At 52.5% G+C, this 23,011-nt stretch overlaps 2 protein-coding genes across 3 annotated transcripts; both read right to left on the bottom strand.

Annotated features, from left to right (window-relative positions):
• Window positions 1-5,615: 5,615 nt before the first annotated feature.
• LOC145536608 (uncharacterized) lies at window positions 5,616-10,974 on the bottom strand. Of its 2 annotated transcripts, XM_081566119.1 has the most exons (4): window positions 7,271-7,356; window positions 6,794-7,181; window positions 6,342-6,467; window positions 5,616-6,139 (listed from the first exon to the last, which is right to left on the bottom strand). In XM_081566119.1, exons 1-4 carry the CDS (start codon window positions 7,301-7,303, stop codon window positions 6,132-6,134), a joined length of 555 nt encoding a protein of 184 aa, XP_081422245.1. In that variant the 5' UTR covers window positions 7,304-7,356; the 3' UTR covers window positions 5,616-6,131. The 2 variants fall into 2 exon arrangements, 1 of the variants encoding a protein (XP_081422245.1); XR_014075931.1 differs by lacking the exons at window positions 5,616-6,139; window positions 6,342-6,467; window positions 6,794-7,181; window positions 7,271-7,356 and adding exons at window positions 9,702-10,043; window positions 10,851-10,974.
• Window positions 10,975-19,077: 8,103 nt separating this feature from the next.
• Window positions 19,078-20,833, bottom strand: LOC145536609 (uncharacterized). The gene is made up of 3 exons (XM_081566120.1): window positions 20,256-20,833; window positions 19,804-19,929; window positions 19,078-19,601 (listed from the first exon to the last, which is right to left on the bottom strand). The coding sequence occupies exons 1-3, from the start codon at window positions 20,551-20,553 to the stop codon at window positions 19,594-19,596; spliced, it is 432 nt and encodes a 143-aa protein (XP_081422246.1). The 5' UTR covers window positions 20,554-20,833; the 3' UTR covers window positions 19,078-19,593.
• Window positions 20,834-23,011: the final 2,178 nt, after the last annotated feature.

Genomic DNA, 23,011 nt, shown 5'->3' on the forward strand with positions numbered 1-23,011 from the left:
CCCACGTGGTCTGGGCCGTCTAAGTCAGCCCTGCCTCAGGCCTGGAAACCTGGTAAACGGCTTAGCCAGGAAGCCGCTGGGTAGCACTCCACCCTTTATTGTGTCCGCAGCTCCTCAGTGCGCATGCTCAAACAGACCCCACCCCACTCCTCAGGGCACGTGCCTGTTTCCCGTCCAAGCCTGCAAACCGCAGTGAGTCCTGGTCCCTGTGCACCTCCAAGACTGCAGTGCTACCAACCTGGCCACGCTCACAGGTGACCATCCTGCTGAGCGCAGGTCCTTGTTATTGACTTCCGGAAGGGAGTCGGGCACCCCTGGGTCAGGGCCGGTCTATCCCTCTGGTGTCCCACACGTAGGTCACGTCAGTGCAAATGTATCTGTGTGCGTGAGTGCATGGGCAGGTGCATGCCCATGGGCGTGTGCATGGGTGTGTTTCTGAGAGAGAGCACGTGCACAGGTTCACACGCATAGGCGTGTGCGTGTGTCTGTTTTTGCAGGTGTCTGCACGTGGGCATGTATGTGGGCAGGAGAGCATGTGGTCAGGTGCATGCACGCGGGCGTGTGAGTGTGCATGTGTGTGTGAAAGAGCACGGGTCAGATTAATGCACATGGGTGTCTCCGTGTGTGTGTGCTTGCACAGGTGCCTTCACATGGGAGTGGGGCGACCCGGCTCTGGAGTCCTGAGACTAGGGGTGTAGAGGGGGCTGTGCCTGCCCGCCTGGGGAGGGAAGCGGGGACTTCTGTGGGACTCACTGGGGACGGCGTGGGGCTGGGCCGCCTGGGGGTCCGGGCACACAGACTGCAGGGACTCCAGGCTGGGGACTTACACCTGGCATCCCAGAAGCACCGGTGGTACTGGCTGGATTAAAGGGCTGCAGGAAGGGCAGTGTTCCCCAAGACACCCCCAGTCTCTTGGCCCTCTGCTGACACAACTCTCATGGGCTTTCCCTCCCCAGGAACCAAGTCTTGGGGCTCGAGGTGCCAGGGGCCCTCAACCGGGAGGTGACCCTGTGTCTGCTGACCTTCTGGGCGCTGGTCTACTTCTGTGTCTGGGAGGGGGTATAGTCAACAAGCAAGGTACAGCCGGGGGTGATGGCAGGGCTGGGGCAGCACTGCCTGGGCGTGGGGTGCATATGCCAGGGAACCGCTGGTGCCACAGGAGGTGACTGGATCCGGGCCACTGCCCGAGGAGGAGGCAGATACTTCAATCCGGGCCCCTTGATCTCCACCCCCTGGCCGGATAGGCCTCTGGGCAGCCCGCCAAATCCCAGGCCAGCAGCCTTCCCCCACCCCCAGTGGAAGGATTCGATTTTCCTGCATTATCATGTTAGCTGTAGGAGTTTTGTAGATGACCTTGATCGGATTAAGAAAGTCTGTTTGTAGTCCTAGTTTTCCGACAGTTTTTATCATAGCGGTGGTTGAACGCTGTCAAATGCTTTTTCGGCATCTTGAGAAATGATCGTATGGCTTTTCTCCTGTTTTGTACTTAATATGATGGATAACACTGGTTGATGGGTTTTTTAATGCATAACCAATCTTTCATTCTTGGGATAGATCTCGTTTGGTCATAAGGCTGTATATGTCGCCGGATTAAATTTGATAACATTTCATATTTTGTGCTTAGCTTAATGAAGGATATTAGCCTGCGGTTCTCTTTTCTTGCAATATCATCATATGGCTTTGGTGTTCTGTTAAGACTGGCCTCGGAAAATGATTTGAGAAGTGTTTCCCCTCCTCTGCTTTCTGAAAGAATTTGTATAGGATTGGTGATATTTCTCCTTTAAATATTTCATAGCGTTCCCTAGTTAAGTCACGTGGGCCTGGAGTTTTCTGTTCCGTATCTTTGATCGATTTAGGGATATTTAGGTTTCCCACTTCCTTCTTGAGTTAGTTTTGGGAATTTGTGTCATTCAAGGAATTTGTTATTTTCATCTACATTGGCAAACGTATTCGCAGACATTGTTCCTAATGTGCTGTGGTTGCTTGCACAATCCTGTCCGTCGCTGCGCGACCCCGTGGACCGTGGCCTGCCGGGTTCCTCTGTCCACAGGTATTGTCCAGGCCAGAATACTGGAGGGGGGTTCCCATGCCCTCCTTCAGGGGATCTCTCCAACCCAGGGATCGAACCCCGGTCTCCTGCATTGCAGGCGGATTCTTGACCTTCTGAGCCACTAGGGAAGCCCAAGAATACTGGAGTGGCTAGCCTATCCCTTCTCCAGGGGATCTTCCCAACCCAGGAGTGTAACTGGGGTCTCCTGCATTGCCAGTGGATTCTTTGCCAGCTGAGCTACCAGGGAAGCCCTTAAACCACCTGGTCTGTGGTATTTTATTATTATTCTGTTATGCCATGCTACGCGGACAAATGGGCTTCCAAGGTGGCTCAGTGGTAAAATAATCTGCCTGCCAAGCAGTAGATGTGAGTTCAGTCCTTGGTTCGGGAAGATCCCCTGAAGAAGGAAATGGCAACCCACTCCATTATGCTTGCCTGGAAAACCCCACGGACACAGACAGAGGAGCCTGGTGGGCTACAGTTCATTGGGTTGCAAAAGAGTTGGGCACAGTTTAGCGACTAAACAACAAGCTGACAAATTCAGGGTAGGCAGGACAAAAGTGGACACTTTCATACCCAACTGGTTCGAGTCAAATCGATGCAACCGTTTTGGAGGGCATGGGGATATGTATAAAACATATTTGGGAATATGTGTAAAACATTTCAAAAAGAGATTACTTTTTCACCCAACAACCTTCCGTTTTAGCTCAGAATTATTGTACATAGTGAGCTGGTGGTAGTGGTCTGGTCACTCAGTCATGTCCGACTCTTGCAACTCCACAGACCGTAGCCCAGCAGGCTCCTCTGCCCATGGGATTTCTCAGGCAAGAATACTGGCGTGGTTTGCCATTTCCTTGTCCACATAATATGTTACACAAAAGCAAATGTACCAGGATGTCCATTTCAGCATTGTTTGTAATACTGAAAAACTGCAAACAGCCTAAAGGCCTAGTTACAAGAGACTGGTGAAAATAACTATGGACTACACATTCTGAGGGATATTAGACAGCTCTTACAAGTACTGCGGATGGCACAGGCTTTGCTGTATCCACCATATGGCCCACTTCTGGGTCAATTCTGGGTGCCCTGTCTGGAAAGGGATGGTCCTTCTCCTTATGCCCTTCCACCAGCTGCCCCTTGCAGTGTCCCTCTCCTCCTTTGACTTGTCTCTTTTTCAACCATGATATGAGTTGATGAGCAAGCAGCTAATCGCTTAACAAGAAAAGAGGCCTGTTTCTACCTTGAAGTAATAAATAAGGGCCAAGTCTTCAGACCGCATTAGTTACGTAAGAAAGAAAAGTATGATCCTTCAATTCACGAAGGGTCCAGACTTGCTATTGCAAGTGAAAAATGAGTGGAACGAAAACGACCAAAATTGCCACTTTAGTTTTTAAGCCAAAGGGAGAGCTTCTGGGTCTGGGTAACTACCAGATACAGAGGTAGTTTCTGTCTTCAGGCATGGCTGGGCCCAGCATTTTGTCCCGGAGATTTGCCTTCTTGCTCCAACTCCCCCTCTGTCCTTTGCCAGCCTGCCTCCCCTAGAGAATCAAAGTGTCACTGGTTGGATGATATCACCACAGCAGGAGGAATGTGGTCCTCCAATGGCCAGGCCTGAGCCACATGCCCACCCGTGGAATCAAATGTGAAGTCAGCTCTATCACAGTCACAATGGCCTAGAGAAAAGGAAAGGGGCAGTTTTCCAGAGTGACAGCGTACCGGTGCCAAGAGAAGGAAAAGGGACACTGAATTACAAAACCCATCCATGTCCTCGACAGCGGTATAGACTTTGCATCAAATTCATAATCAATTTCCAGTGTTTAAAGGAACGAGACTGGGAACGAATATTTCTTAATCTAACAGTGTGTCCACGCTCAGTCACTCAGTCGTGTCCGACTCTTTGCGACCCCATGGACTGTAGCCCAGCAGGCTCCTCTGTCCATGGGATTTTCCAGGCACGAAGACTGGAGTGGGTTGCCGTTTTCTTCTCCAATTTTATACAGCTCTTAAATATACAATAATATACAATTATAACATACAATATTATACAGCTCTTAAAAAGTACTGCGGATGGCACAGGCTTTGCTGTATCCACCATATGGCCCACTTCTGGGTCAATTCTGGGTGCCCTGTCTGGAAAGGGATGGTCCTTCTCCTTGTAATATAAAGTGCCAATCAACTGTCCAGGTGGATTTTACTACCACTTAAGGGTTCTTGTTTGGCTTCCCAGGTGGTCCAGTGGTCAAGATTCTGCCTGCCAATCCAGGGCACATGAGTTCAGTCCCTGGGCCAGGAATAGCCCACATGCCTGGGGCAGCTAAGCTCGTGTGCCGCAACAACTGAGCGCACCACTGTCTAAAGTCTGTGCTCCTCGACAAGGGAAACCTCTGCAATGAGAAGCCTGAGCACAGCAGTTAGAGAGTAGCCTCTGCTGGCTGCAAGTACAGAAAACCTACACACAGTTAACAAGACGCAGCACAGCCAAAAAAAAAAAACTCATAAATAAAATTTTTCAAAAGAGTCCCTGTTTCCAGCTATAGCCTTCTCGGCCATTGAAGATTTCAGTTAATTAAGTTCCTCCTACACCGAGATCTGCTCTGGTCCTACAGAGTCAATCTTAATAAGTAAGATCCAAAAAGGATCAAACTGTTTCCAAGCAACTTAACAGGATTCCAGAATACAGCTCAAGAAAAGTTTAGGCATAGAAAAATATTAAGCATGCAAGGGAAATTTGATATTGCTTGGCATCCAATCTAAAATTACCAGGAGGCAAAGAAGCAGGAAAATCAAATCCATTATAACAGAGATCAGCGTGGTGGTGTTCAGTTGCTCAGTCGTGTCTATTTTCAACTCCATGAACTGCGGCAGGCCAGGCTTCCCTGTCCTTCACCATCTCCCAGAACTTGCTCAAACTCACGTCTGGTGTCGTGATGCCATCCAACCATCTCATCTTCTGTCATTCCCTTCTCCTCCTGCCTTCAATATTTCCCAGCATCAGAGTCTTTGCCAGTGAGTTGGCTCTTCATATCAGGTGGCCAAAGTGATGGGAGATCTCATTTTAACAGAAATCAGTTAAAATCCATTAATTGGAAAGGAAGAAATAAATGTGCATGTATGTGCCTACAAAACGCTTGTCTAAGAGGGAGTTCCATGGGATCTACAAAAGAGCTATTACAAGTAATCCGTGACTTTAGCAAGGTTTCACGATACAAGGTTACTCTTGAGAGTGCCTTGAACTGCAAGGAGATCAAACTAATCAATCCTAAAGGAAATCAGTCCCGAATATTCATTGGAAGGACGGGTGCTGAAGCCGGAGCGACAACACTTCGGTCAGCAGAAGCCAAAAGCTGACTCACTGGAAAAGACTGTGATGCTGGGAAAGATTTAAGGCAAAAAGAGAAGGGGAGCACAGAAGGTGAGATGGTTAGATAGCACCACCGACTCAAAGGACATGAATTTGAGCCAATTCCAGGAGACAGCGGGGACACAGAGCCTGGTGTGCTACAGTCCATGGGATCGCAAAGACTCACCTGGACACAAAAGACTCAACAACAACAACAACAACAACAACATTCTGGTGTTTTATATATAAATGTAACTGTAAAACTGACAAAATATTCCAAAATCAATACCGAATGGCAGTACACAACTTTCTTATTCTCCCACTTCTTACATTGGCTTCCATTATGTTGTACTCCTTGAATACCTGGATCTCAGAACCTCTCCTCCAACTAAAAGACAAATGCAGTATTAGGAAGCGAACCCTCTAAAAATAAAGTCAGAGGCAGCACAGTAGCTCAGTTTTACTTTCTGCAGTTAACAATCACCAAACAAACGATGTGGACCCTGAGCCCCCAAGCAGCAGCACAGGCACAAGATGAAGCCCCATCAAAGTAATTCCGAAAGCAATGCCCTGGGGAAGGACACTTGAGGCTAGGGCACATAGGCTAGGTTTAAGCCCGTCTTCTCTGCTGAGGCTTAGCACGAGGAGGGGGCACAAAGTGCTGCAAGGACTGCATCACCATGGAAAGCTGCCCCGCACAGAAGTCGATGGACCTGCGGAGCAGGCCAGGGTCTTCAGCAGTCAATCGGCTAAAAGGGAGGGAAAATGAAATTCAAGCTCCTGCCAAGGAGGAGGAAGAGAAGCATGTCCTCCCTCTGTCCCCGCACACCGACAGAGCCCAGAGCACCACACTTCTCCTCTAGGCTTAACCCTCCATTATGGCTCCTCCTGGGCCGAGACTGGCCACCGTCCTCCACTCCCTCCCCAGCCCCGGCCCCCTTTAGAACTTACAGAACCAACATGCAGCCATTAACATCGAGCTCCCTCCGAAGCGGCCCTGGCAGTTGAGTACGTGGAGTGAGGAAGTGGCGGGCGATGTCCGCCTGTGCGTGCGATGCGAAAAGCACACTGAGGCTGCTGGTGGAGATATGGTTAAGGCACCATCCACATGACTCACGTGGCTTGCACGTCAGGCTCCCTGCTCGTGGAGACTCGCCTTCTCCCACAAGGCCGCCGCCAGATACCCTGGCTATCACTGCCCGACCCTCTGGATCCCTTCAGGTTTCTTTCCGTCACCACCATCCCCTGGCAGCCAGACCACCCCTGACCCATACCCTCCAGCCCCGCAGAGTACCCTCCTCCCACGCTTTAGGCCCCGCCACCTGCAACCCCCCAAACTACCCCTAGCGCACACCCCGACCCCTGCGGCCGCCCAGCCCACCGGGGCTCCCAGCATAGGATACCACTGGAGGGCTCGGTTAATCGGAACTCTGGCTCCGGGTGCAGCGTCTCCACCCGGCCCTGGCGCCTGCGGTGCCCCCGCGATCTGTGGCATGGCACCGGCTGCACCACCCGACTCTCCTGCAGCGCTGGGGCCTCTGGGATTAGCCTGGTCACCAGAGCCGCCAGGGACTCCTCGACTGACGGCGTCACCAGGGACAGCTGGGTCGCCAGGGCAATCGTGGCCACCAGCACCACCCTGCACGCCTTGGCCACCACCTGCCGTGCCCGCTGCAGAGGCCACGGCGACTGCGTCTTCATCGGCTGCCCTTGTGGCTCCTCCACCGTGTGCCTCGGACTCCATCTTGAACCCTCTCCCCCACCTCCGCGGCGGGAAAGACTGAACAGTCCCTACAAATACCAGTCCCGGAGTGAGACCTGCAACTCAGCAGAGCGCCCGCGCAAACCCACCCTGGTCCTGCCTCACGATTGGTTCCCACCGACAACGGGTGCCCTGCTGAAGCTTCGCGCATTCACGCACCACGTAGCCCCAACGCGCATGCGCAGAGCCATACCCACGAGGTCTGGGCTCTCTTAAGTCAGCCCTGCCTCCGGCCGGGAAACCTGGTAAACGGTTCAGCCGTGAGGCCTCTAGGCGGCGCTCCACCCTTCGGTGTGGGGGCAGCGCCTCAGTGCGCGATGCTCAAACAGACGCTGCCGCCCTCCTCAAGGCGCGTGACTGTTTCCACGCCAAGCCTGCAAACCCCAAGTGAGCCCTGGTCCCTGTGCACCTTCAAGTCTGTGCTGCTGACAGCTTGGCGTCGCTCACAGGTGACCATCCTGCTGAGCGCAGGTCCTTTTCCTTGACTCCCAGAAGGGAGTTGGGCACCCCTGGGTCAGCGCTCGTCTGTCTCTCTGGTGTCTCGCACATAGCTCACATGTCTGTATGTGTGTCTGTGTGCATGATCGCATGAGCGGGTGCATGCCCATGGGCGTGTGTATGGGTGTGCTTGTAAGAGAGAGCGTGTGCACAGATTTATGCACATAGGCATGTGAATGTGCTTATCTGTGTGTGTGCCCGAGAGAGTGCCCTTACACAGGTGCGTGCCCATCAGGTGTGTGCGTGGGTGTGTTTCAGAGAGAGAGCATATGCACAGATTCATGACATAAGCATGTGAGTGTGTCTGTGTGTGGAGGTGCTTGTGCGTGGGCATGTATGTGTGGTCACGAGAGAGCGTGTGGTCAGGGGCGTGCACATGGGTGTGTGTGTGTGTGTGTGTGTGCTTCAAAGAGGCCACGGTTGGGATGCACTCACGTGGGCATATGTCTCTGTGTGCGTGCTTTCAAGGTGCCTTCACATGGGAGTGGGGTGACCCGGCCCTGGAGGCATGATACGAGGGATGCGGAGCATACTGTGCCCGCCCACCTGGGGAGGGAAGCGGGGGGGGGGGGGACTGCTGTCAGACTCACTGGGGATGGCGTGGGGCTGGGCCGCCTGGGGCTCCAGGCACACAGACTGCAGGGACTCCAGGCTGGGGACTTACATCAGGCCCCCCAGAAGCACCGGTGGGACCGGCTGGACTCAAGGGCCGAGGGAAGGGCAATACCCCCTAGGACACCCCCAGTCTCTTGCCCTCTCCTGCTGGCACAACTCTCATGGCTTTCCCTTCCCCAAGAACAATGTCTTGAGGCTATCCAGAGGGCCGGAGGTACCGGGGGACCTCAACTGGAATGTGACCCTGTGTCTACTGGCCTGCTGGTCCACTTCTGTGTCTAGAAGGGGGTCAAGTCAACAGGCAAGGTACAGCCGGGGGAGACCACGGGGCTGGGGCAGCACTGCCTGGGCGTGGGGTTCATCTGCCAGGGACCACTGGTGCCACGGGAGGTGACTGCATCAGGGGTTGTACTTCAATCCGGTCCCTGAGCCCCACCCCCTGGCCGGAGAGTCCTCGGCCCCCCCAGCAGACTTCCCTCACCCCCACTGGAAGGGAAGAGCCACCAGCAGTGGCTGACCCTTTCCTGTGTGGGGGGCATCCCTGTCCCACCTTTCCACCCTCCCAGTTTCTGTTGATTCTGGCTCCCAGTCAGTTTTAGGGTGTGCAAAGACCTGGTCTACTGCCTATGTCTGTCCCCTGCTCTGTGGCCAAGAGGACACCAGCGGGGAGCCTGGACATGTCAATGTATGGCAGTAACCGCTGTAATATTGTAAAGTAATTAGCCTCCAATTAAAAAGATAAATTAATTTTTTAAAAAAGCAAGAGAGAAGTAAACAGTTAGGTCAGCATTTCTAATTGTTGGAATATAGTAATACTTTAAGGAAATAACCGTTAATGGAAAGATTTATAAATTCCACTAATTCATTAACCATAGTAATGAAAAACGTGGAAACAACTTACATGTTCCATAATGAGATTATTATTGTTGCTGTTGTTTTTATTTAAAGACCCAATTTTACTTTTTTGGCCACGCCACACGACATGTGGGATCGTAGTTCTGCTGCCAGGGACTGAACCTGCAGCCCTTACACTGGAAGTGCATAGTCTTATCCACCGGACTGCCTGGGAAGTCCCAATAATTACATTATCATGCATCTTATATCTATTCAATAACACATTTCTGAAGAGATTTTAGAAAGTGGAAAAGCTAGTATACTAAATGAAAAAAAATTCAGGAAAAAAATTAAAGCTAAACTTGATAACTTCTACATCACATGCTGTTATGTATTTAATGTGCAAGTACACCTAGAAAATATTCTTAAACGTTGACAGTATTTAGTGCTGAACATAGGGCTCGATTTTCATTTTCTGAAATTGTTTTCAATTCCCTTGTAATTGGAATTCAAACATCTGGATTTCAGTACCTTCCCTCTAACACGAGAACAAAGATAAAAAATGTTTTTAAAATCCAGAAGCGCATTAGCTGAAAAGAAACTGGGGCACAAAAAGTGACTCAGCTTTATTTTCTGCTGTAACAAACACTGAAGCACCCCACTCCTCAAGCAGCAGGGCAACAAAGCAAGTGAACCAACAGAGACCAAAGGCCAGTAAAGGCAAAAACTTAGACTCAAATAACAAAGTGGCGATGCCTCTTAGTTTGAATTCCCTATGCCCCGCCGAGCAGGGGACACAAGGTTAGGCCTCAGCCCCTTTCCTCAGCGAGGTGGGAGCCCAAGGCTCCGAATGTTCCGAATCACCAGGGAAAGCTGATCGAGGAATGGGTTCATGGAAAGTCGGATGAAAGCCAGGTCTTCACAGGTCTTCAGCAGTCCATGTACTAAAAGCAGGGAAAAGAAAATCAGGTTAAAGGGAAGATTGCTCCTGTAGGTCCAGGGTACCAACCCCCCTGCTTATACCAAGCCCCTCAGTGTCTCCATCATAGCACGCTTAAGAGGGAGCTCAGACCACAGCACCTGCCACCCCCCACTTCCCAAGGCAAACTCGTCTGGAACTGACACAAGCAGGTCACTGCCATTCACTGCAAATTCCCTCAGAACCAATCCTTGGTGGCGCTGGGCATCTGGGAGCAGAGATCTGCGAGCCATGTCTGCCTCCAGGGGTGACTGGAAAGGCACTCTGAGTGTGCTGGGAGAGACACGGTTAAGGCACCACCCATTACAGAATTTGCTGATTATCTCGGGCTTCCTCGCACCTCAGAGGCCTGCTTTTACCCCAGGATGCCCATCCTCCTGACCACAACCTGAGACCACCCTGAGCTGCCTCCCTAACCCTTCTGTCCATCTTCCCCACCCTCCAGGCTCCTCAGGCCTTGACAACCTCCTTTCCTGCCAGGCTGCCCAGTCCTGCTGCCCCGGATCGCCCCCGTACTCCCTTCTATCCCTTCCTCAGGCTGCCGGCATGTTTCCCTCCACCACACCACTGACCCCGCCCAGAAAGGCTCCCTGAAAAGGATACAGCACCGCCTCTCCACGTCTAGGCCTTACAGCCAAGGGTGCTACATCTCCAGCGGGTCCTAGGCCACCTGGTGCCCGCTCACCCCGGGGACGAGCTCCAGCGTCTTCCATCACCGCTCTTCCTCTGCCAGGCCCACCCCCGCCTTCTGGGGCCCGGGGACGATCCTCACCTTCAGCGCTGCCTGAACCACTCTGGCAAGGAGGTGCTCTGGAGCTATGCTGGTCATCTCGGCCCTCTGCGCCACCGGCACCACCACCCGACGCCTGCATGGCTGCTGTGCGTCTCCCTCAGACGCCAAATAAGGGGCGGAGAGACTGGGCCGCTCACGAAGTCCCTCCCCTTCTGCGCAAGGACGCCAAAAGTGCGCCTGCGCACACAGCCCAGCCACCCACGGGCTGCTATGGAGACCGTGTGAGGCTGGAGGGACTCGGCTCTGTCACAACGCCACGCTCCTTTCAGGTGCCCCCGATGCGCCTGCGCACACGGGCCCCTCCAGTGCCGGCTCAGATGGCGTGGAATGGAGCCCGCCAAGTGTCCACAGAGACGCCACTGAGACACAAATGCCGACTTTCCCGTCGCATGGCCTAAAGCTAGTTCCACAATGCGACTTTCGTTTCTCCAACGTATGCCACAGAAGGGTCTCACTGGACTAAGGTGGGAGTCGAGGGCAAGGGGCCAAGCCACACCACCCACCCTGGTCCCCTTTTTGCCCAGTCCACATCATAGCTGTGTTCTTTGACCGTAGTGATAGCTAGCACTTCCTATGGTCCAAGCGTTTTTTCAAGTGCTTTCATGTGTTCGTCCATCACGTCCGTTTTCAGACAGTATTGCCATGGCACAGGCCTCCCTTGTGGTTCAGCTGCTAAAGAATCTGCCTGCAGTGTGGGAGACCTGGGTTTGATCTCTGGGTTGGGAAGATCCCCTGGAGAAGGGAAAGGCTACCCACTCCAGTATTCAGGCCTGGAAAATTCCGTGGACTGTATAGTCCATGGGGTCGCAAAGAGTCAGACATGACTGAGCGACTTTCACTTCACTTCACTTCATAAAATGAGAAAATACTCCAAAATTAATACTGAATGGCAGTAAACTACTGTCTTATTCTCCGGCTTCTTACATTGTCTTCACTTATGTTGTACTCCTTGAATATCTGCATCTCAGAACTTCCCCTCCAACCAGAAGACAAATAGAGTATTAAGAAGTGCAGAAGCTAAAACTAGTCAGAGAGGGCACAGTAGCTCAGTTTCGTTTTCTGCAGTTAACAATCACCAAACAAAGTATGGTGGACCCCGAACCCCCCAGCAGCAGCACAGGCACAAGATGAAGCAGAAATCAATGCCCTCGGGAAGGACACTTGAGGCTAGGGCACATGCGCTAGATTTAACCCTGACTTTCGTGCAGAGGCTTAGTAGAAAGGGCGGGGGGGGGGCGCATAGTGCCGCATGGTCCGCATCACCAGGGAAATCTGCAGACAGAGGGTGATGGACGTCTGGAGCAGGGCATGGTCTTCAGCACTCAATTGGCTAAAATAAGGAGGGAAGATGAAATTCAAGCTCCCGACAAGAAGGAGGAAGTGGAGCATGTCCTTCCTCTGTCCCCGCACACTGACAAGCCCAGAGCACCACATTTCTCCTTTAGGCTTAACCCTCCATTATGGCTCCTCCCGGGCCAAGACGGGCCCTGGCCACTGCCCACCACCCCCTCCCCAGCCTGGGCCCCTGCCCCCTTTAGAACTGACAGAACCAACAAGCAGCCATTAACATTGAGCTCCTTCTGAACTGGCGCTCACAGCGGAGTACTTTGAGACAGGAAGTTGCGGGCGATTTTTGCCTGAGCGAGCGATGCAAAAGGTACGGTGAGAATGCTGGTGGAGATGTGGTTAAGGCACCATCCACATTTCTCATTTTGCCTGTACGTCAAGCTCCCTGCTCACGGAGACCCGCCTTCTCCCACAAGGTCGCCGCTGGACACTTTGGATATCACTGCCCCGACCCTCTGGATCCCTTCAGGTTGCTTTTCCTCACCACCGTGCCCTGGCAGCCAGACCACCCCTGACCCATACCCTTCAGCCCCCCAGAGTATCCTCCTCCTACACTTTAGGCCCCGCCGCCTGCAACCACCCAAACCACCCCTAGCCCACACCCGGAACCCCATGGCCGCCCGGCCCACTGGGGCTCCTGGAATAGGATACAACTGAACTGGTCAGTTACTCAGAACTCTGGCTCTGGGTGCAGTGTCTCTTCCCAACTGTGGTGTCTGAGGTAACCCCAGGATCTGCAGAATGTCACCAACTGCACCACCTGACTCTCCTGCAGCGCTGGGGCCTCTGGGATCACTCAGGTCGCCGGGGTCGCCAGGGACTGTAGGACTGACAGTGTCACCAGGGCCAGCTGGGTCACCAGGGCCATCGCGGCCACCAGCATCACCCAGCACACCTCGGCTGACACGTGCCGTGCCCGCTACAAAGGCCATGGCACCTGCATCTTCATCGGCTGCCCTCGTGGCTCCTCCACCATGTGCCTCGGACTCCATCTTGAACCCCTCTCCCCCTCACTCCGCGTTGGGAAAGACTGAACCCTCCCTATAGAACTGATCCCCGTAGTGCGACATGCAACTCAGCATCGGCAGAGCGCCTGCACAAACACACCCTGGTCCTGCCTCCCGATAGGTTCCCACCAACAGTTGGCTCCCACAGTGGCTGCAGGCTCTCCGGCAATAGGCGCTCCCTGCAGAAGCTTCAAGCGTTCACCCGATGTGTCACCCCAATGAGCCTGCACAGACACACCCACGTGGTCTGGGCCGTCTAAGTCAGCCCTGCCTCAGGCCTGGAAACCTGGTAAACGGCTTAGCCAGGAAGCCGCTGGGTAGCACTCCACCCTTTATTGTGTCCGCAGCTCCTCAGTGCGCATGCTCAAACAGACCCCACCCCACTCCTCAGGGCACGTGCCTGTTTCCCGTCCAAGCCTGCAAACCGCAGTGAGTCCTGGTCCCTGTGCACCTCCAAGACTGCAGTGCTACCAACCTGGCCACGCTCACAGGTGACCATCCTGCTGAGCGCAGGTCCTTGTTATTGACTTCCGGAAGGGAGTCGGGCACCCCTGGGTCAGGGCCGGTCTATCCCTCTGGTGTCCCACACGTAGGTCACGTCAGTGCAAATGTATCTGTGTGCGTGAGTGCATGGGCAGGTGCATGCCCATGGGCGTGTGCATGGGTGTGTTTCTGAGAGAGAGCACGTGCACAGGTTCACACGCATAGGCGTGTGCGTGTGTCTGTTTTTGCAGGTGTCTGCACGTGGGCATGTATGTGGGCAGGAGAGCATGTGGTCAGGTGCATGCACGCGGGCGTGTGAGTGTGCATGTGTGTGTGAAAGAGCACGGGTCAGATTAATGCACATGGGTGTCTCCGTGTGTGTGTGCTTGCACAGGTGCCTTCACATGGGAGTGGGGCGACCCGGCTCTGGAGTCCTGAGACTAGGGGTGTAGAGGGGGCTGTGCCTGCCCGCCTGGGGAGGGAAGCGGGGACTTCTGTGGGACTCACTGGGGACGGCGTGGGGCTGGGCCGCCTGGGGGTCCGGGCACACAGACTGCAGGGACTCCAGGCTGGGGACTTACACCTGGCATCCCAGAAGCACCGGTGGTACTGGCTGGATTAAAGGGCTGCAGGAAGGGCAGTGTTCCCCAAGACACCCCCAGTCTCTTGGCCCTCTGCTGACACAACTCTCATGGGCTTTCCCTCCCCAGGAACCAAGTCTTGGGGCTCGAGGTGCCAGGGGCCCTCAACCGGGAGGTGACCCTGTGTCTGCTGACCTTCTGGGCGCTGGTCTACTTCTGTGTCTGGGAGGGGGTATAGTCAACAAGCAAGGTACAGCCGGGGGTGATGGCAGGGCTGGGGCAGCACTGCCTGGGCGTGGGGTGCATATGCCAGGGAACCGCTGGTGCCACAGGAGGTGACTGGATCCGGGCCACTGCCCGAGGAGGAGGCAGATACTTCAATCCGGGCCCCTTGATCTCCACCCCCTGGCCGGATAGGCCTCTGGGCAGCCCGCCAAATCCCAGGCCAGCAGCCTTCCCCCACCCCCAGTGGAAGGATTCGATTTTCCTGCATTATCATGTTAGCTGTAGGAGTTTTGTAGATGACCTTGATCGGATTAAGAAAGTCTGTTTGTAGTCCTAGTTTTCCGACAGTTTTTATCATAGCGGTGGTTGAACGCTGTCAAATGCTTTTTCGGCATCTTGAGAAATGATCGTATGGCTTTTCTCCTGTTTTGTACTTAATATGATGGATAACACTGGTTGATGGGTTTTTTAATGCATAACCAATCTTTCATTCTTGGGATAGATCTCGTTTGGTCATAAGGCTGTATATGTCGCCGGATTAAATTTGATAACATTTCATATTTTGTGCTTAGCTTAATGAAGGATATTAGCCTGCGGTTCTCTTTTCTTGCAATATCATCATATGGCTTTGGTGTTCTGTTAAGACTGGCCTCGGAAAATGATTTGAGAAGTGTTTCCCCTCCTCTGCTTTCTGAAAGAATTTGTATAGGATTGGTGATATTTCTCCTTTAAATATTTCATAGCGTTCCCTAGTTAAGTCACGTGGGCCTGGAGTTTTCTGTTCCGTATCTTTGATCGATTTAGGGATATTTAGGTTTCCCACTTCCTTCTTGAGTTAGTTTTGGGAATTTGTGTCATTCAAGGAATTTGTTATTTTCATCTACATTGGCAAACGTATTCGCAGACATTGTTCCTAATGTGCTGTGGTTGCTTGCACAATCCTGTCCGTCGCTGCGCGACCCCGTGGACCGTGGCCTGCCGGGTTCCTCTGTCCACAGGTATTGTCCAGGCCAGAATACTGGAGGGGGGTTCCCATGCCCTCCTTCAGGGGATCTCTCCAACCCAGGGATCGAACCCCGGTCTCCTGCATTGCAGGCGGATTCTTGACCTTCTGAGCCACTAGGGAAGCCCAAGAATACTGGAGTGGCTAGCCTATCCCTTCTCCAGGGGATCTTCCCAACCCAGGAGTGTAACTGGGGTCTCCTGCATTGCCAGTGGATTCTTTGCCAGCTGAGCTACCAGGGAAGCCCTTAAACCACCTGGTCTGTGGTATTTTATTATTATTCTGTTATGCCATGCTACGCGGACAAATGGGCTTCCAAGGTGGCTCAGTGGTAAAATAATCTGCCTGCCAAGCAGTAGATGTGAGTTCAGTCCTTGGTTCGGGAAGATCCCCTGAAGAAGGAAATGGCAACCCACTCCATTATGCTTGCCTGGAAAACCCCACGGACACAGACAGAGGAGCCTGGTGGGCTACAGTTCATTGGGTTGCAAAAGAGTTGGGCACAGTTTAGCGACTAAACAACAAGCTGACAAATTCAGGGTAGGCAGGACAAAAGTGGACACTTTCATACCCAACTGGTTCGAGTCAAATCGATGCAACCGTTTTGGAGGGCATGGGGATATGTATAAAACATATTTGGGAATATGTGTAAAACATTTCAAAAAGAGATTACTTTTTCACCCAACAACCTTCCGTTTTAGCTCAGAATTATTGTACATAGTGAGCTGGTGGTAGTGGTCTGGTCACTCAGTCATGTCCGACTCTTGCAACTCCACAGACCGTAGCCCAGCAGGCTCCTCTGCCCATGGGATTTCTCAGGCAAGAATACTGGCGTGGTTTGCCATTTCCTTGTCCACATAATATGTTACACAAAAGCAAATGTACCAGGATGTCCATTTCAGCATTGTTTGTAATACTGAAAAACTGCAAACAGCCTAAAGGCCTAGTTACAAGAGACTGGTGAAAATAACTATGGATTACACATTCTGAGGGATATTAGACAGCTCTTACAAGTACTGCGGATGGCACAGGCTTTGCTGTATCCACCATATGGCCCACTTCTGGGTCAATTCTGGGTGCCCTGTCTGGAAAGGGATGGTCCTTCTCCTTATGCCCTTCCACCAGCTGCCCCTTGCAGTGTCCCTCTCCTCCTTTGACTTGTCTCTTTTTCAACCATGATATGAGTTGATGAGCAAGCAGCTAATCGCTTAACAAGAAAAGAGGCCTGTTTCTACCTTGAAGTAATAAATAAGGGCCAAGTCTTCAGACCGCATTAGTTACGTAAGAAAGAAAAGTATGATCCTTCAATTCACGAAGGGTCCAGACTTGCTATTGCAAGTGAAAAATGAGTGGAACGAAAACGACCAAAATTGCCACTTTAGTTTTTAAGCCAAAGGGAGAGCTTCTGGGTCTGGGTAACTACCAGATACAGAGGTAGTTTCTGTCTTCAGGCATGGCTGGGCCCAGCATTTTGTCCCGGAGATTTGCCTTCTTGCTCCAACTCCCCCTCTGTCCTTTGCCAGCCTGCCTCCCCTAGAGAATCAAAGTGTCACTGGTTGGATGATATCACCACAGCAGGAGGAATGTGGTCCTCCAATGGCCAGGCCTGAGCCACATGCCCACCCGTGGAATCAAATGTGAAGTCAGCTCTATCACAGTCACAATGGCCTAGAGAAAAGGAAAGGGGCAGTTTTCCAGAGTGACAGCGTACCGGTGCCAAGAGAAGGAAAAGGGACACTGAATTACAAAACCCATCCATGTCCTCGACAGCGGTATAGACTTTGCATCAAATTCATAATCAATTTCCAGTGTTTAAAGGAACGAGACTGGGAACGAATATTTCTTAATCTAACAGTGTGTCCACGCTCAGTCACTCAGTCGTGTCCGACTCTTTGCGACCCCATGGACTGTAGCCCAGCAGGCTCCTCTGTCCATGGGATTTTCCAGGCACGAAGACTGGAGTGGGTTGCCGTTTTCTTCTCCAATTTTATACAGCTCTTAAATATACAATAATATACAATTATAACATACAATATTATACAGCTCTTAAAAAGTACTGCGGATGGCACAGGCTTTGCTGTATCCACCATATGGCCCACTTCTGGGTCAATTCTGGGTGCCCTGTCTGGAAAGGGATGGTCCTTCTCCTTGTAATATAAAGTGCCAATCAACTGTCCAGGTGGATTTTACTACCACTTAAGGGTTCTTGTTTGGCTTCCCAGGTGGTCCAGTGGTCAAGATTCTGCCTGCCAATCCAGGGCACATGAGTTCAGTCCCTGGGCCAGGAATAGCCCACATGCCTGGGGCAGCTAAGCTCGTGTGCCGCAACAACTGAGCGCACCACTGTCTAAAGTCTGTGCTCCTCGACAAGGGAAACCTCTGCAATGAGAAGCCTGAGCACAGCAGTTAGAGAGTAGCCTCTGCTGGCTGCAAGTACAGAAAACCTACACACAGTTAACAAGACGCAGCACAGCCAAAAAAAAAAAACTCATAAATAAAATTTTTCAAAAGAGTCCCTGTTTCCAGCTATAGCCTTCTCGGCCATTGAAGATTTCAGTTAATTAAGTTCCTCCTACACCGAGATCTGCTCTGGTCCTACAGAGTCAATCTTAATAAGTAAGATCCAAAAAGGATCAAACTGTTTCCAAGCAACTTAACAGGATTCCAGAATACAGCTCAAGAAAAGTTTAGGCATAGAAAAATATTAAGCATGCAAGGGAAATTTGATATTGCTTGGCATCCAATCTAAAATTACCAGGAGGCAAAGAAGCAGGAAAATCAAATCCATTATAACAGAGATCAGCGTGGTGGTGTTCAGTTGCTCAGTCGTGTCTATTTTCAACTCCATGAACTGCGGCAGGCCAGGCTTCCCTGTCCTTCACCATCTCCCAGAACTTGCTCAAACTCACGTCTGGTGTCGTGATGCCATCCAACCATCTCATCTTCTGTCATTCCCTTCTCCTCCTGCCTTCAATATTTCCCAGCATCAGAGTCTTTGCCAGTGAGTTGGCTCTTCATATCAGGTGGCCAAAGTGATGGGAGATCTCATTTTAACAGAAATCAGTTAAAATCCATTAATTGGAAAGGAAGAAATAAATGTGCATGTATGTGCCTACAAAACGCTTGTCTAAGAGGGAGTTCCATGGGATCTACAAAAGAGCTATTACAAGTAATCCGTGACTTTAGCAAGGTTTCACGATACAAGGTTACTCTTGAGAGTGCCTTGAACTGCAAGGAGATCAAACTAATCAATCCTAAAGGAAATCAGTCCCGAATATTCATTGGAAGGACGGGTGCTGAAGCCGGAGCGACAACACTTCGGTCAGCAGAAGCCAAAAGCTGACTCACTGGAAAAGACTGTGATGCTGGGAAAGATTTAAGGCAAAAAGAGAAGGGGAGCACAGAAGGTGAGATGGTTAGATAGCACCACCGACTCAAAGGACATGAATTTGAGCCAATTCCAGGAGACAGCGGGGACACAGAGCCTGGTGTGCTACAGTCCATGGGATCGCAAAGACTCACCTGGACACAAAAGACTCAACAACAACAACAACAACAACAACATTCTGGTGTTTTATATATAAATGTAACTGTAAAACTGACAAAATATTCCAAAATCAATACCGAATGGCAGTACACAACTTTCTTATTCTCCCACTTCTTACATTGGCTTCCATTATGTTGTACTCCTTGAATACCTGGATCTCAGAACCTCTCCTCCAACTAAAAGACAAATGCAGTATTAGGAAGCGAACCCTCTAAAAATAAAGTCAGAGGCAGCACAGTAGCTCAGTTTTACTTTCTGCAGTTAACAATCACCAAACAAACGATGTGGACCCTGAGCCCCCAAGCAGCAGCACAGGCACAAGATGAAGCCCCATCAAAGTAATTCCGAAAGCAATGCCCTGGGGAAGGACACTTGAGGCTAGGGCACATAGGCTAGGTTTAAGCCCGTCTTCTCTGCTGAGGCTTAGCACGAGGAGGGGGCACAAAGTGCTGCAAGGACTGCATCACCATGGAAAGCTGCCCCGCACAGAAGTCGATGGACCTGCGGAGCAGGCCAGGATCTTCAGCAGTCAATCGGCTAAAAGGGAGGGAAAATGAAATTCAAGCTCCTGCCAAGGAGGAGGAAGAGAAGCATGTCCTCCCTCTGTCCCCGCACACCGACAGAGCCCAGAGCACCACACTTCTCCTCTAGGCTTAACCCTCCATTATGGCTCCTCCTGGGCCGAGACTGGCCACCGTCCTCCACTCCCTCCCCAGCCCCGGCCCCCTTTAGAACTTACAGAACCAACATGCAGCCATTAACATCGAGCTCCCTCCGAAGCGGCCCTGGCAGTTGAGTACGTGGAGTGAGGAAGTGGCGGGCGATGTCCGCCTGTGCGTGCGATGCGAAAAGCACACTGAGGCTGCTGGTGGAGATATGGTTAAGGCACCATCCACATGACTCACGTGGCTTGCACGTCAGGCTCCCTGCTCGTGGAGACTCGCCTTCTCCCACAAGGCCGCCGCCAGATACCCTGGCTATCACTGCCCGACCCTCTGGATCCCTTCAGGTTTCTTTCCGTCACCACCATCCCCTGGCAGCCAGACCACCCCTGACCCATACCCTCCAGCCCCGCAGAGTACCCTCCTCCCACGCTTTAGGCCCCGCCACCTGCAACCCCCCAAACTACCCCTAGCGCACACCCCGACCCCTGCGGCCGCCCAGCCCACCGGGGCTCCCAGCATAGGATACCACTGGAGGGCTCGGTTAATCGGAACTCTGGCTCCGGGTGCAGCGTCTCCACCCGGCCCTGGCGCCTGCGGTGCCCCCGCGATCTGTGGCATGGCACCGGCTGCACCACCCGACTCTCCTGCAGCGCTGGGGCCTCTGGGATTAGCCTGGTCACCAGAGCCGCCAGGGACTCCTCGACTGACGGCGTCACCAGGGACAGCTGGGTCGCCAGGGCAATCGTGGCCACCAGCACCACCCTGCACGCCTTGGCCACCACCTGCCGTGCCCGCTGCAGAGGCCACGGCGACTGCGTCTTCATCGGCTGCCCTTGTGGCTCCTCCACCGTGTGCCTCGGACTCCATCTTGAACCCTCTCCCCCACCTCCGCGGCGGGAAAGACTGAACAGTCCCTACAAATACCAGTCCCGGAGTGAGACCTGCAACTCAGCAGAGCGCCCGCGCAAACCCACCCTGGTCCTGCCTCACGATTGGTTCCCACCGACAACGGGTGCCCTGCTGAAGCTTCGCGCATTCACGCACCACGTAGCCCCAACGCGCATGCGCAGAGCCATACCCACGAGGTCTGGGCTCTCTTAAGTCAGCCCTGCCTCCGGCCGGGAAACCTGGTAAACGGTTCAGCCGTGAGGCCTCTAGGCGGCGCTCCACCCTTCGGTGTGGGGGCAGCGCCTCAGTGCGCGATGCTCAAACAGACGCTGCCGCCCTCCTCAAGGCGCGTGACTGTTTCCACGCCAAGCCTGCAAACCCCAAGTGAGCCCTGGTCCCTGTGCACCTTCAAGTCTGTGCTGCTGACAGCTTGGCGTCGCTCACAGGTGACCATCCTGCTGAGCGCAGGTCCTTTTCCTTGACTCCCAGAAGGGAGTTGGGCACCCCTGGGTCAGCGCTCGTCTGTCTCTCTGGTGTCTCGCACATAGCTCACATGTCTGTATGTGTGTCTGTGTGCATGATCGCATGAGCGGGTGCATGCCCATGGGCGTGTGTATGGGTGTGCTTGTAAGAGAGAGCGTGTGCACAGATTTATGCACATAGGCATGTGAATGTGCTTATCTGTGTGTGTGCCCGAGAGAGTGCCCTTACACAGGTGCGTGCCCATCAGGTGTGTGCGTGGGTGTGTTTCAGAGAGAGAGCATATGCACAGATTCATGACATAAGCATGTGAGTGTGTCTGTGTGTGGAGGTGCTTGTGCGTGGGCATGTATGTGTGGTCACGAGAGAGCGTGTGGTCAGGGGCGTGCACATGGGTGTGTGTGTGTGTGTGTGTGTGCTTCAAAGAGGCCACGGTTGGGATGCACTCACGTGGGCATATGTCTCTGTGTGCGTGCTTTCAAGGTGCCTTCACATGGGAGTGGGGTGACCCGGCCCTGGAGGCATGATACGAGGGATGCGGAGCATACTGTGCCCGCCCACCTGGGGAGGGAAGCGGGGGGGGGGGGACTGCTGTCAGACTCACTGGGGATGGCGTGGGGCTGGGCCGCCTGGGGCTCCAGGCACACAGACTGCAGGGACTCCAGGCTGGGGACTTACATCAGGCCCCCCAGAAGCACCGGTGGGACCGGCTGGACTCAAGGGCCGAGGGAAGGGCAATACCCCCTAGGACACCCCCAGTCTCTTGCCCTCTCCTGCTGGCACAACTCTCATGGCTTTCCCTTCCCCAAGAACAATGTCTTGAGGCTATCCAGAGGGCCGGAGGTACCGGGGGACCTCAACTGGAATGTGACCCTGTGTCTACTGGCCTGCTGGTCCACTTCTGTGTCTAGAAGGGGGTCAAGTCAACAGGCAAGGTACAGCCGGGGGAGACCACGGGGCTGGGGCAGCACTGCCTGGGCGTGGGGTTCATCTGCCAGGGACCACTGGTGCCACGGGAGGTGACTGCATCAGGGGTTGTACTTCAATCCGGTCCCTGAGCCCCACCCCCTGGCCGGAGAGTCCTCGGCCCCCCCAGCAGACTTCCCTCACCCCCACTGGAAGGGAAGAGCCACCAGCAGTGGCTGACCCTTTCCTGTGTGGGGGGCATCCCTGTCCCACCTTTCCACCCTCCCAGTTTCTGTTGATTCTGGCTCCCAGTCAGTTTTAGGGTGTGCAAAGACCTGGTCTACTGCCTATGTCTGTCCCCTGCTCTGTGGCCAAGAGGACACCAGCGGGGAGCCTGGACATGTCAATGTATGGCAGTAACCGCTGTAATATTGTAAAGTAATTAGCCTCCAATTAAAAAGATAAATTAATTTTTTAAAAAAGCAAGAGAGAAGTAAACAGTTAGGTCAGCATTTCTAATTGTTGGAATATAGTAATACTTTAAGGAAATAACCGTTAATGGAAAGATTTATAAATTCCACTAATTCATTAACCATAGTAATGAAAAACGTGGAAACAACTTACATGTTCCATAATGAGATTATTATTGTTGCTGTTGTTTTTATTTAAAGACCCAATTTTACTTTTTTGGCCACGCCACACGACATGTGGGATCGTAGTTCTGCTGCCAGGGACTGAACCTGCAGCCCTTACACTGGAAGTGCATAGTCTTATCCACCGGACTGCCTGGGAAGTCCCAATAATTACATTATCATGCATCTTATATCTATTCAATAACACATTTCTGAAGAGATTTTAGAAAGTGGAAAAGCTAGTATACTAAATGAAAAAAAATTCAGGAAAAAAATTAAAGCTAAACTTGATAACTTCTACATCACATGCTGTTATGTATTTAATGTGCAAGTACACCTAGAAAATATTCTTAAACGTTGACAGTATTTAGTGCTG

Source organism: Giraffa tippelskirchi, chromosome X, assembly GCF_054371585.1.
Source record: "Giraffa tippelskirchi isolate mGirTip1 chromosome X, T2T-mGirTip1v1.2.pri, whole genome shotgun sequence".
NCBI classification, from domain to species: domain Eukaryota; kingdom Metazoa; phylum Chordata; class Mammalia; order Artiodactyla; family Giraffidae; genus Giraffa; species Giraffa tippelskirchi.